This window comes from Arvicanthis niloticus, chromosome 5 (genome assembly GCF_011762505.2).
Source record: "Arvicanthis niloticus isolate mArvNil1 chromosome 5, mArvNil1.pat.X, whole genome shotgun sequence".
Taxonomy (NCBI): Eukaryota; Metazoa; Chordata; class Mammalia; order Rodentia; family Muridae; genus Arvicanthis; species Arvicanthis niloticus.
Genome location: NC_047662.1, coordinates 50439082 through 50454177, shown reverse-complemented (window position 1 = coordinate 50454177; position 15096 = coordinate 50439082). Strand labels below are relative to the sequence as shown.

Here is a 15096-nt window from a genome sequence, read left to right as displayed (position 1 = left end):
GGACAAGAGCAGGCATTTATCCTGTGATTATCTCCCAGAGAACTGGGAGATAATCCCTCTTCATTTTTGCTTCTAGTTGGCCTGCTAGCCTAGATGCTCTTCTCCCCTCCCCCTCCTCCATTCCTTTATGCCTTCTCTAGACATCTCCTCCGCACTTGACTGGTACATCAGTTACACAGGCAGTGGAGACAGCTTCAGGGTGGCTCTATATCCAGGTTTTACATAAACTTTCAGGTAGATGGGTGCATGCATAGCTGCCAAGGCGCAGCGCAGACTCCAAGGAAACTTGAAGCAGTTTGAACCAGAGAGAAAAGACAGTTCAAGAACTGCCTGGGGGCAGGTTGCCTAACAGGGCTTCGTAACTGCTTATTACCCTCCTCACTAATAATCTGTGTGTGTGTGTATGTGTATGTGTGTGTGTTGGGGGTGAGGTTGGAGATAGTGTTTCTTTGTGTAGCACTGATTGGCCTTGAACTCTGAGATCCACCTGCCTCTGGCCCCCCCAGGTGCTGGGATAAAAGGGGAGCATGCACCACCAGTGCTGGGCAAACCAATCTTTATTTGATAGAGGGGGAAAAATGCTAAAATGAGTAAGATAAATTGCTCATCTTATTTTTGCATTTTCATCCATGACATCATTTCAGTGTTTATGTTTCCTTTCCCTAAAACTTATACTCATGAAACCTGATCACCACTAGATCGTATTAGAAAGTGAGTCCTTTGGGGAATGACTGCAGAAACTGTCCTGGAGGGCTGCCTTGCCCCCTTGAATTAAGTTTTCCCGACAATGGCATTATGTTAAATCTGGTTATAAAATAATACAAAAAAGCATTCCCTCTCCCCCCCAAAAAAGGCAGGAAAAAGACATCAGATCTTAAGTACAAAGCAGAACAACTCCAGTCAGGTTGGGGTTGGGTGGGGGGACTTGGGTGGGAACTTGTCCTGAGGGGAGCTGAGGAGAAATGTAGGTTGATGAGCCAGCCTTGAGGAGAAGGCACACTGGACACAGACAAGCACATGCCGAGTCCGGTGTGGTCAGAAGAGAAGCCTGGGAGATAGCAATAATAACGATAATGACACGTGGCTGCTTCGTCAGACTGTCTCATGGCCAGCAAAGGTGCGTGGATTAGTGCTTTTGTGAGTGAACCACTTCCACTTTCATTGCTATAAAGATGTCCTCATTACAGCTCTCCAAGATCTGCTTCAAGGAGGAAGTAAACCCCTAACAGTAGTTCCCTGGTCTCCCTGCTTCCAATAAATCAGCTTTCATTTTACAAAGTCCCCCTCCAAGATCAGTTCTCCAAGGGTGGGGCTCAGAGCAGATGTCCTAACTGTGGATACCCTGTCCAGGCACACAAGAACTATATATTCCAGCCCAAGTTTCCCTGGTAGGGTGTGTCAAACACCGTCCTGCATTGCCCTTTTCAGTGAGTTTTTCCTTCTGTGTCATTTAGAAGCAGAATGTTGTGTGTCTTGTCTCAGCAGAAGAGTTGGGTCCAGAATTCAAGTCCCCTTTGCCTCCTTCCCTTGCTGTATATCCTTTGCTTCATTTGTCTCTATTGTGAAATAGGTAGGTGAAAGGGGCCTTCAGAATTTGTGTGACAGCTGCTCGCTATGAACTACAGGCATACTACAGGCATCCAAAGACTCTGTCCTTGGCGAACAAAATCCAAATACCGTCTGTCTTTAAGGTCTTTTAGATATACTACAGAATACCTGTGCTCATACATTTATTTTTAAAAAATTATGACAACAATGAAGGGCTTTCTTGTTCCTCAGAACCAGCCAAACTCAGATTCCATTCCCCCCAAAAGAATAAATTTATCTCTTCAAAGTCAGGGTCCAAAAATCTACCTCCAGTATCCATCCTGAGTGATTTTGGTGTAATTAGATGCCCAGTGGTTTGTAATTATTCAAGTGAGTCAGTGCCCATTCATTAAACCATCAGGAGCCTTGTGGACACCTCAGAATGTGTGGGCATATGAATATTCATGAAAAGGAGGTTAAAATAAGCACCCACTTTACAAAAAAACATGCTAAAATAAAAATGCTAAATATTATGATTACAACCATTTAAACTAGCCATTTAATATTATAAGCTATATTTATATATTATATACTTATATAATATATAAAACCATATGTAATAAATACATTATATTATAAATATATAAATATAGCATATTCATATTTATTATATATTTAATATTACAAATCACAAACTAGCTATTTAAATATAGCTATTAAAACTAGCTATATATTTTCTCCTTTCTTATCTGTTTATGAAGTTTAATTCACAAAATCCATTCATTAAAAACAACAACAACAACAAAAAAACCCACAAATGGGGAGATGACCCAGTGGGTAAACAGCTTGATGCACAAGCATGAGGACCTGAGTTCAGATCCCTCCACCCATGTGAAAGCTGAGCACAGCTACCTGCTGATATAAACCCAAAGAGCAAAGACAAGAAGATTGAGGGGGGCTTGCTGGTGAACCAGTGTAGCCACAAAGCAAGGAGAAAGATTCTGCCTCAAAACATAAGGTAGAATGTGATAGAGGAAAATACCTAATGACAACCTCTGGCCATGTATGTCTCATAGAGACATGTTATCCCTCTCTTCTGTCTCCTTTCTCTCTCTCTCTCTCTCTCTCTCTCTCTCTCTCTCTCTCTCCCTCCCTCCCTCCCTCCCTCCCTCCTTTCCTTCTACCTCTCCTCCCTCTCTCCATAAATAGAATCACAAATTTAACATATATGACAAGCTTTTGAGAGAACACAGAGGCACCTGACATACTTGGAAAGGTATCCAACATAAGGGTAGATCTTTCTTAGGAAGTATATACAATTAGGAACCTGAAAGATAGCCAGACATACCTTCTGGCTGGAGAAGGAGAGCCTTCTAGACCTTGGCTGTCCAATATGTCAACCACCATTCAGTGACTTTTCACACTTGACATTAAATAAACAGGAAGGGTAGTAAGAATCCTGTTATATTGGCCACGTTTCAAATGCCTAGTAGCTATATATGGTACTGGACATATCAAAACACGCATGCATTCATCATCAAAGATTTTTCTGGGCTCCCCTGGTATAGTCCAAACTTGAAGAAACTTTTTTTTTTTTTTTTTTTTTTTAAAGAAAACTAAGTTTTATTAGAAGACAGCTACATTGAGTTTCTCTGTGGCTGCTTGTGCACTAGAGTGACGGAGTGGAAGTGTTCCAACAGAACTTATGGTCCACACGCCTCCAAATATCTGGCCTCCTATTAAGGCACGTGTGAAGGGAAGGGCTTCTGTTTGCTAGTGCACAGGGAAGATGAGATTGTGGATTGTCGTGTCACCAGTGTGCACACAGGTAGCTGGCTCTATCTTAATCTCTTCTTTCTCCCCATCCATGGCTTCAAAGGGTCTTCTCATCTAGACAATTTGGAGCAAGTCTAGAGTAGAGTCGCTCTGTGTGTGAAGCAACAGTATCCTTTGATGCACAGCCAACATTGTTGATAGAATTCTAAACTGGGCTGGTGGCTAGAATAAAGGGTTCTCAACACCCAGTTACCTAATTCATCTTTGAGAAGATACTTAAGAAATATTCCTCAATTTGGGAGGTTGAAACTGATGTGAAAACACAGCTCCCTTGCTTATAACATAAATCTAGCTCGATGGTTCTTATATTTTATAAGCTAACCAACAGATAATCTAAAGTCATGAATGAATAGATGGATCTTGAGTTTAGAAGTGTCCCTCCTAGAGCTTGGTAATAGAATTTCATTCACTCACTGGTTAATTGATGAGGTATACACTCTATGCACCACAGAGTTTGAAGAGCTAGTATTGGGTTGAGTTTATTGACTGCCTCCTGGAATCTTTGGAGCTGTCTCCACATTCGAAGTGGGATATATGGAAACTGAAGCTTTTTGTCCCTCCTACTGCTTATATAAACATGTTGGTGTATATAGCTTAACTTTTTGACTACTTTATTGGATTCTTATATCTACCACCCTCCTTCTCCCACCCTCCAACCCCCTAACACTAGGTAGGAGAGAAAGAAGACTAGACAGGAAAGGGGGAGTCAACCTCATTAGACTGCTTTCTTCTGATTAGGGGCGTTGAGTTCCTTTGGGCGATATTGGTCTTCATTATCAGGATAGCCAATTTCTTCTTGTCTCTTTACTCACAACCAGCCACAGCAACAGGAACCAGCAACAGCAGGGTGAAAGGCAGCCCTCACACCCTCTTGGGGCTCTGACATTTTTATATCCTCCGATAAGTCCCCAGAATTGCAAATGTAAACTATCTTCAGCTAGCAGAATTTCTTACTCCTCTGCCAGAGTATAAGACAAATCAGGGTTAGCTGCCTGATGACAATTGGAAGCAGCCTCATATCCCATATCTGGGATTAAAACAAAAACATTTAGATAATATAACTGGATTTAAAAGAAAATTCTCACTACAGGTGTGTGTCTGAGTATATTCTTTCAAATTATTGTTTTCTGGAGTAAATATTTTCTGGTACTGGCTTTACCCATGGTCAGCGTGGGTACTAGTGTTGTTCTGTCTTTAGTACTAACATTGAACTACTACAAAAAATCAAGAGACTTCAGCTTTCTATGTATGATGACAGGGTAGGGGCCAGTTCTGAATCAGATACCAAGAGAAGCATAGCCACACATTACTCTTAACCCTTTAAAAAAAAATTTGTAAAATAAATTTTATTTATTTATTCATTCTCAAGTTTAAAAAAAAACTGACTATGTTTTTCAATGTCAGACATTCATTTATGAGCTACAGGACAGAGATATTTCTACTTCACAGTTTGTACGTCCCTTTGCCACTGTCCTTAGACTTGGGCCATTGGTGCTCAGATACAATATAGTGAAAACCTGTTTCACAGCTACATCATTGCTCAAGCCTGAATCTTGTCCTCTGCTTTGCATATGCTTTTATCAATAGTAATAGATCAAGTTCCTTGACTAAAAATTGCTTTTCAAGGTCAGTTCTCTTTTAATCTCCTAGCATTTGAACTCGACTTCTAAGACTTCTAGCTACTGTTACTTCTTTTCCACAGCACATTAATTAGGATAAAATTTTAATTTTTGGTTGTTCTTGTTAAGTCACTATCCTACTGTTTATGGGCTGGCCTATTTATACAAGGTGTGAATGAATTTTTTTATTGATTGTTTTTCTTAGATGGGAAGCTCACCAGCTATGCATTGCTAATCCTTTTCTGTTGTTTCAGGTTTGATGGGAACTTCAATACCAATGTATCAAGAACCGTGAGTTGCGATCGACTCTCTACTACTGTGAACAGCCGAGCCTTCAACCCGGGACGAGACTTAAATTCAGGTCAGTGTTTGGGTTTTTATTTTTATTTTTATTTTTATTTTTATTTTTTTTATTTCCCAAAGGTAAACTGCATCCCACATATTCACAAACAAATGTACTGCCTCAAACATTCTTGTTTACATTTTAAAGAAACATATCATCTACTTAATTGTATATATTTCTTGGGAAAGTTAACTCTATAGGAAAGAAGGGAAAACTATTAAGTTGGCATACATTAAGCATGTATTATATAGCTATATATGTGGAAAATGCCAAGTACTGAACCAGGCTCCTTGTTACATCTTTTCATTCCATGGAACTTTTATATTCTTTATTTTAAAGGCCATGTCAGCGACCCAGCTATTGCTATAACAGGAGGAGTCCCCTTTTATTTTCATTTTCTATCTGTAATCTTTACGTTATTTTAGGGTTTTCTAGATGAACAGTGAGGGAGGGTTGTTTACCAGTGGGGTCAGCACCATTACACTATAGGCTGAGATTGCATTTGCTTCTTTATCTCACCAGCACTCCACTATATGCAGTGGTAGTAGCTCGTAGGAATTCTGTTTATACAGATAGCAGCTTCCATTTCCAAAGAACCAAGATGCCTGTCCTCTCTTGCCCTTGAAGTTCTGTTTTCTCTTGTGAGCTCTTGTGCGTGTTGGTTGAGAGATCTTAAGACCTAGAGGCTTCCCCATTTAAGAACTGGGACAACTTTGAGAAATAATAGCAACCTCAAGTTTCAGATTTTACCAAGACCCAGAAAGGTTCTAAGCCTTCACATTGCTGGGAAGTTGACGGATCTGATCCTTAAGCATGAAGGCCTACATTTCCCAAACACCAGGATCCTTATAGACACATAAAACTCAAGAAAGAAGCCAGAAGACCAGAGTATTTACTTATAGGACCTCATCCAGACTCTGCCTGGGGGAAGAGATTGTAGTCTTTGGGAATTGTATACACAAACCAGGGAGTCTGTTGGGTCTAAAAAGAAAGGGTTGTACATTTTAAGCTTCGTGGGGATAATGAAACCATAACTGCTAGATAAATGATCCAGCCTTCCTCTGCCAAGCACATACTCTGAGCCAATGCACAACACACATTCAATCATTTTTATTTGGTCAGAGAGTCTGGAAGTCTTCTGGAGCAGGTAAGGTTTACTGCCACACAGGAAGTTAAATGAGAATAGTTTTCATTAAAAGACATCATACAAAGGCATGGAGTGGGAGAAGAAGGTTAACTGTGGAAGATTGCAGTTGACACTGGCCACAGAGCTGACTCAGGGCTTCTCCTCAAAACGCTCAGCAGCACAAGATGTGTTGTTGCAATAACAACCTGTAAGTAGAATCAGTTGTCTTTCCCCCAAAATACACAGGGTAGCTTAGCAGTGTCTGTGATTCAAAAGTGTTAAAACTCACACTGACTTGAGAGGTTCCCACTAGAACTAATTTAAAAAAAAAATAGTATGGTATCCCTTTATATAAGACCTAGAGACACACTTTATAATTTCAATAATTATCTTTTAAGTATGATAGTGTAGACTTAATTTCAATCTGAGTACATGTTTTTGGAATCGAGAAAAGATAAATAAAATGAGGGAAATACAGATTACAGTAGCACCTCAGGTTGGTTCTATGATATTTTCTGTGGACACAAATATGCAGAGGCTTAAGTCCTTATAAAACAGCTTGACGCTTACATGCAGCATCTGTGCTTCCTCTCATTTTCTTTAAATCACCTCCAGATTACCTATATATCATGCAAATGTTATGCAAATGGTTGCCACACTGCATTCTTTAGGGAATAACCAGCAAAGGTCTACACCATATTCAGACACTCAGGTATTTCTACACATTTTCACGCTGCTGTTGGTTGAATGCACAAGTAGAGAAGGTTGTTTTCAAATGTGAGTTTTATGCCTTTTACTTAGACTCGTCTCTGATACTAGATCCTCAGTCTGATGCTGAGTTTCTAAGGAGTGTTCGTTACTTTCTGGTTATGTGGTTGGGACTAGAAGGGTCAGGCTGAGTGAGGCTGGGAGGATTGCTTAGTAGGAAAAAGTACTTGCCACACAAGCAGGAGGACCTGGGTTTGAATCCCCAGAACCTACATGCAGTCGAGTGTGGTCATATATACCTAGAGTCCTAAGCTAGATGGGAGTTGGAAAGAGAATCTCTTGAAGCTCATAGGCCAGGTATCCTTGTGTACATAGCAACATCCAATGAAAAGATAGCCCTTCTCAAAGAAGGCAGGATGCAAGGACTGACACCTAAGGTTGTCCTTGTGACTTCTATGTGTGCTATGGGGCATGCACACCTATCTATACTTACATGCATGCCTACACACATACCTATGCATACTATTTATGTGTACACACAAGGGCAAACTGGGGAAGAATGAGGGTGGTTCATGAACACAGGAAGTTATGGAGCCTAGAATGACTCTCCCTTGCCTCTGCTAGGGCCACCTACCTCAGAGAAGAACCAAATCTTGGCAGATATGGGAGCAGCCACATCCAGGGCCTCACCCCCATTTCCTTACCATCTTTTATCTATTCATGGTTTCTGACAGCAAGCTCATTGTTGGGATCTAGCCCCATCCTTAGTAATAATAGCACCATGTCTTTTTCATATTGAATACAGAAGCAATTTTTCTAAGTCATTGCCACCTAGCCACTAATTAGAATAAATATACATAACTGGACTTTACTCAATAAGAATTTATTAAACACCCTACCGCATGATAAGTACTTGGCCAGAAGGTAAAAACAGAACAAAGAGCTTATTTAGAGATTGAGAGTTACAGATTATAAACAAATAGACAAGAAATATACCAAGTAATGGTAAATACTACTTCGTTTTGACTATGTCCCCTGGCCCCCCTCCCCATACCCCAAAACCTTAGGTCATGAAACTCTACCTTCATAAATGGATTAATGCTAATTATCAAAGAGCTTGAGTACCACTTCCTGCTGTCTCGCAACCATGTGATACCAACTGCCATGCTCTAATATAGAAATCCCTCAGCAGATGCAGCCTCTCAGTCTTAGACTTCTCAATCTCCAAAATGCCTTCTGTTGCTTCTACTACGCATTCAGTGTATGGTATTCTGTTACGGGAGCATAAAACAGATGACAGCATGCCTGACCAGGCAGACATAACATGGAGATAAAGCATAGGGATCTCTGATGTTTGGAGCTTTGGGACTTCACCCTTTACTGCAGGAGTTTATTGATGAGATCTGAATAAGTAGGGCTTGCAGATCATGGACATAACTGAAGGAAAGGGATCCAAGGCAAAGACTTTGAATTTTGTTTATGCTCAAAAAACTGTAGAACCGCCAGTGTGGCTGTGGTGGGGCCTAGGGGCATAGGCATGGAACAGGACATTAGGTCAGATGTTTTGGGGACAAATCCTGAGAATACTTGATTCACCAGAAGCGTGCATATGGAGAAGGGATGGGCAGAATATGGGAATATGAGTCAAGAATGGAATCAGGTCTCTAGTAAGAGTAAAGTTTGAAGTGTTTAGCAGATAAAGAGAAGGATCTCATAGCTGGTTGTGCAAGTCTGGAGTTTAGGGACAGGGACAGACTAGATTTTTTAATTTTTCTAGCTAGCACCTGTTTAGTGTGACTATAATCATGTAGCAGGCAACTAAGAGAGAAAAGAACCCCAGAGATAGAATCTTGGGGTCTCTTGTCACTTAGAGGACTCTGAATAAGAAGGAATCAGGAAAGGAATTAGCAGTCTAGGGGTGGGTGGGGTTGGAACTCAAGGTTATCTTCCAGAAGCAAGTTATAAGTTGTTTCATGACAGAATAGAGATCAGCTATGTGGAGTTTCTTGGATGGAGCAAGGGTTAGAATGACAGCCATAGGCTTTGGTGACAGGCCAGGAGTTTTTGGGACAGAATGGCAGAGTAGGAGGAGAGGCAGGTCCTGGAGGATTTCAGGAATGAGGTGAAGGACAGTGCTCATGAACTCCTGAGGTTTGCTTAGAAAAACCAGTGGTGGGCTGTAAGCATTAAGGAGATATTTTAAGCTGAGAAAAATTGCAGCACATTTTGGGTTTGGTGTTACAGAGAAGAGATTGTGGGCAGAGTCTACTCTGTGTGAGGTAAGAGATGCGGAGTGAAAAGATTCACTGTAGAAAGAGAGTGAAGGAAGAGCACGTGTATAGAATGATAGATAATCATAGGGTCTGGTACTTTGGGATGTTCCCTTTGTTGCAGTTAGAAAAGGTGTAGCCTCCATTGATTCATGAGATTAAATATGCTCAATCCATAGGGAATGGCACTATTAGGTATATGGCCTTGTTGGAGTAGGTGTGGCCTTGTTGGAGGAAGTGTGTCACTGTGGAGGCGGGCTTCTAGGTCTCCTATGCTCAAGCCACACTCAGTATGACAGTCTCTTCCGATTGCCTTCGGATCAAAATGTAGGACTCTCAGTTCCTTCAGCACCATGTCTGCTTGCACACTCCCATGCTTCCTGACAGGATGATAATGGACTAGACCTCTGAACCTGTAAGCCAGCCCCAGCTACATGTTTTTTTTTTTGTTGTTTTTTTTTTTTTTCCTATAAGAGTTGCTTTGGCCATGATGTCTCTTCACAGCAATAAAACCCTAACTAAGACACCTTCCAAGTGAATCATTCTCATTATGAAGCCAGATCATGCAGTGGGAATCAGAGAGTGAAGAGGCTGTCTGCTCTTCTGTGATTACCTTCCTTTACTGGGGTTAGAGTAAAACTCAGATAAACCATCAGCCATTCCTGCAGGGCTGGGGGTATAGCTCAGTAGCCTCGCACTGGCCAAGTTCCAGGCACTGGGTGGAGCCTCAGCATTCCTCTAAAATGCTGTTTCGTTTCACCATTTGTTTGTTAAGGGATACGTAAGAGGGTCTGAAAATCAGGGTGGAGATATATGTAAGAGGGATGGAGCTAAAGACTAGCTCTTGAACTCTGGTCATTCTTCGAGCATGTCTGAAGTAGGACCTGCTGCCTGGCAAGAGTTGTCCTCGGCATGGTTGGCACAGCTCAATTTACAAACAGCTTTTAGCAATATTTAGGTATTTAAGCACTGGCTGGCTTGCATTTGAAGTTTTGTGACATTCTACCAGGTGGTGGCTGCGTCCCAAAGTCCACATACTTGAGCACTTATTTGTAACATGAGAGGCGTGGCAGTGGGTGAAGGGCGACCTCAAAGTTCCCCCTTTTCCTCCTTCTGCAACCCATGCCCCTTTTCAGAGCAGAATTAATGTGCTCTGTAGGCTATCGCATGTCTGATATTTACATCTGTAAGATGTCCAGCCCCAGGCTCTTTCAGACTGTATATAATCCATCAATGGGCTTCTAATTGATAACACAGTTTCAGATTGCCTTTCAGACTAGCTGGAAATAGGCTCACATAAATTATAAACCATTCTTAGATTTATTTATTCAAAACTAGGTCATATATCCCTCCATCCAACACATATGTGCATTCTTTTCCTCAGAACAACCCTTGCCAGATCTCTACTCTCTAAAATTGACCGCTTGTCCCTGATTCCATTCAAATAACTGAAGTTTGACAGCACATGTGTTATATTACGGTGCTTTCCTGCTTTTATCTCTAGTTTCTCACTCTTTTTTTTTTTCACTTTCAAATTCCTGCTGAGCTATTTTCTTGTGCATGGCCTCATCTCTAAAGAGAGATTATTTGAAGAGTCCAAGAAAGGTTGCCTCTTGCTCTCTCAAGCCGAGAGTGGAAGTAGGTGTTAATCTTTCTTACCAAATGGAAGAGTCTCTGGACTTCATTGTGTTTGATTCAAAGAGCATTAGAAGTTGCAAAGTCCCAATCTTGGTAATAGTGTAGTCTTGAATGAGATACAGGACTGACAAGGGTGCGAGGGGCATTGAGAAGTCATTAGAGATGAGTGCTGCATGCAGAACGTACAGATAGGCTCCAGAGCCTATGGACCCCTGCGTCTGTAGACTCTTGTCACTTTGCTGACTTCAGGGCTTTCTTCAGTAGTCAATGACAATGACTCCAATACAGATGGCCCCTAGCTACCAGTGGCTTGACCAGTTTTTATTTTTTTCTTTCTTTCTTTCATAATGACACTACAGAGTCTGAATGCATATAGTAGAAACCATCCTTGGATTTGGGGTCTTTTCTCCAGGAGCAATGTGCAATGTGATGATCTGTCCTCATACTGCACAGTGACAGAGAGCTGCCACTCCCAATCAGTCTATCATTTTCTCTCAGGAGAAAACAACATGAATTCTACCTTTACTGAGTTCCTGGGCTTAGGTATGCTGTCAGATTACAGTGGGTTTGTTGAGACATGGCTCCATCATCAATCAAGATGCATCTGTACTGTAAAAACTGTCTGTTAGATAACCAACCATCAGCAGGCTGGTAGCTTGCTTAGTATGCACAAGGCCCTGCGTTCAGTCTCTACTACAATAAATAAATTAATTAATCAGTCAGTCATTAGCAGAGTCCTCCAAGTACCTCTGTAGTGAGAACCCTGCGTTCTTTCTAAAAGAAAAGAACAAAAGCTGAAGATTTTGGTTTGGTTATTGCATTTTGGTCATTAAAAAAATATAATGCTTATATAATAAAACTAAGATCTATTTGATCACACACATCTAGATTTTTGAGAGTCTATGACTTGGTTTTTATTCATCAGATGCAAAAAACAGGGTCCTTTTTCTTAACTCTAATTTTCTTTTCAAAATGTTTCTACAAACTTTTGACATCTCACAACATGCCTGTGTTGTTTGTATGTCATTATAAATACATGTAAATATATTGTAAATACTAGAACTAAATACCTGACTGAAAGCATTTTAGGGAAGAAAGGTTTATTTTGACCCATGGCTTCACTGTATTGAGAGACACGGTAGAGCAGCACTGGACCTGGGGCAGGAACATATGGTACATTCACAAGGTGGACTGGAAGTCAAGTATATAGGCTAGAAAGGGGTGCATATGTAACCTTCAAAAGCTCACTCCTGGGTACCTCCTAAAGGCTTCAAATTTTCTAAAAGAGCATCCCAAGCTGGGATATTTTTTTTCTTGTTTGATTGTTTAAGACAGGGTCTCAATATGTAGCCCCAGCTGACTTCATACTCACAGAGATCCACCTGCCTCTTGCCTCTTGCCTTTTGCCTCTTGCCTTTTGCCTCCTGCCTCCTGCCTCCTGCCTCCTGCCTCCTGCCTCCTGCCTCCTGCCTCCTGCCTCCTGCCTCCTGCCTCCTGCCTCCTGCCTCCTGCCTCCTGCCTCCTGCCTCCTGCCTCCTGCCTCCTGCCTCCTGCCTCCTGCCTCCTGCCTCCTGCCTCCTGCCTCTGCCATGCTCAGATTAAAGATGTGGACTACCATGTGCAGACAAGATCTTTTGTTAGCCATTAGCTGACATTTAAAAATATACCATGAAGAGCAGAGCCTGCTAGGGTATAATATATTAGTGATGTATTTGATTCCGATGGACAGAACCTGCTTTTTTTTTAACTTAGTGAATATAACCTAAAACCTCTTGTGCACATGTATATACATTTTTACAATACTGTACTAATTTAGGTTATACAATGGACTAGCCAGTTCCCTCCAAATCAGCCTTCAGACTGTTGTCCATTCTCACTGCATTTGAAGTACTGAGTAGGACCCAAGAGTTTGGCTTGACCACCTTGCAGCAGTTGCCATAGAAAATTTACTGTTAAAGTCGTCCTTTGGTTCCTGTACAATCATCCTAAATTATCTACCATATCTGCCTCTTTTTACCACCCCCTTGTTTCCTTGTGGATTATTCTGAGGTTGACTCAGACCTCCAGCCCCAGCTCACTGCTGAGTTTACTTACTGAAGTGGTCCCACTTCATTTCTGAGAGATTGTTTCTTCATGGTCCCTTTTTGACTGTCATGCTACACACACACACACACACACACACACACAGAGAGAGAGAGAGAGAGAGAGAGAGAGAGAGAGAGAGAGAGAGAGAGAGAGAGAGACTTTTTTCTAAGTCAGTTTATTTCACTTCATATAGTGAATGATCTTCAGTTACATTCAAGTTCCTGAACTTATAATTTCATTCTTTACAACTAAATAAATTCTTATAGTGTTTGTGTATGTGTTGTGCATTTCCTTTGTCTACTCATCTGCTGCTAGATACCTGGGGTGGTTCTGTCTCCTAGCTATTGTAATAACATAGCAGTAACTATAGATGTGCAAGTATCTCTGTGGAAGGCTAAATTTAGGTGCTTCAGGTATATACCTAGGAGTGGTTATAGCTCGGTCATTTACTTCTTTGAAGAACCTCTAAAGCTGGTTTCCATGGTGACTGTACCAGTGTATATTCCCAGGAGCACTGTGTAAGAGTTTGTTCCTTTTCTGGGGCTGGAGAGATGGCTCAGTGCTAAGAGCACTGGTTGCTCCTCCAGAGGACCCAGTTTCAATTCTCAGCTCCCACATGACAGAACCATCTATAAGTCCATTTCCCAGGGATATGATCTTATGAACTTTGAGGGTTGCAGGCAGACACATGATGCATAGACATGTGTACAAACATAACATTTTATCTATATGAGATTTCCTCAATAATTTAAAAAAAAATGTTCTTTTTTTCCCACATCCTAACCAGCATTTATTTGTTTCCTTGATGATAACCATTCTAAGTGAGGTGAGATGCAATTTAAAAGCAGTGTTAGTTTGCATTTTCTGGGTGGCTAAGGATGTTGAGCAGTTTTCCAAATAATTGGTCCTCTTAATTGTCACATTGGGTTGTGACGTGCCTCTTGTTACTGTCTTTTCATTGAAGGGGAAATTTGGCTCTGATTTTGAGTGTCTTCTATGGTCTGACTCTATGGACCCACCAGTCCCCAGTAATAAGACAAAGACTTTTCTTTAGCTTAGGCTTCTTCTAACCAGCTCCTCAGTCCCCTGTATCTGACTTTCACCATGTCTGGCTGGTGAATATTCTCTATATCCACCTCATTCCCTGCCAATTCTTCCCCAGAGTTCCTCTCTCCCTGAATGTCCCACCTTTCCTTTCCTGTCCTGCTATAGGCCATCAGTTCTTTATTAAACCAGTCAGAAGTTGATGGAGAAGAATGTTTATAAAACACTGAGGCAGATGATGTTTCATAAAAGCAACAATACCAAAGTCCTGAACAGCACTCAGCTCTCTGCTGATACAGAAGTCAACATTTGAATAATGCAAAGACAACCTTCATGTGGTGCACAAAAAGATGATCCCATCGGCCTTCCCCTCCTTTCCTTCTCTCTTTTCCAGTATCCTCACTCTCCTTTCTCCTCTCTGTCACTTCCACCATGAGGGTCTCTATCTCCTCTCTAGAGAAATAATTACTGTGAAAGCCTCCCAAAACACTCCCCGGCTGTTTCCCCTTCAGACTTCTCACACACATACCGAAGGTTTTGAAAACACTGACTCAAGCTCCCCTTCTCAGACTTCTTTGATCCCTCCCCCCCCTTTCCTCCGAGGTGGGTGGGAGCGTTTCATGATCATCTTCATCCCCTTCTTCCTAAGACCTGTGAACTCTGTAGCCTTAGTGAATCCTTTTCAATTCTTCAAACCCTTCAGTCCCTTCAGTTCCTGTCACTTCTCTGTGCTTTTGTTTTTACTTCTGCCTACAAGCCAAGGTCTACCTTCTCTGATACGTAAAGCAGCTCTCTGTTCTGCAGGACCCGAATTTCTCCTGCCTCGTTTGACAGTCCTAGGTTAGTGAGGTCTTTGTGATTGTAGCATATTTTCTTTCTCAGGAACATAACTCTGAGGTA

General features: G+C 41.4%; 1 protein-coding gene across 1 annotated transcript in view; it reads left to right on the top strand.

Moving 5' to 3' along the window:
- Cachd1 (cache domain containing 1) overlaps positions 1 to 15096 on the top strand; it is a 215417-nt gene that overhangs the window by 127378 nt on the left and 72943 nt on the right. The window contains exon 4 of the mRNA XM_034502781.2: positions 5237 to 5343. Within this exon, the coding sequence (XP_034358672.1) occupies positions 5237 to 5343 (107 nt within the window). The remainder of the gene's footprint in view (positions 1 to 5236; positions 5344 to 15096) is intronic.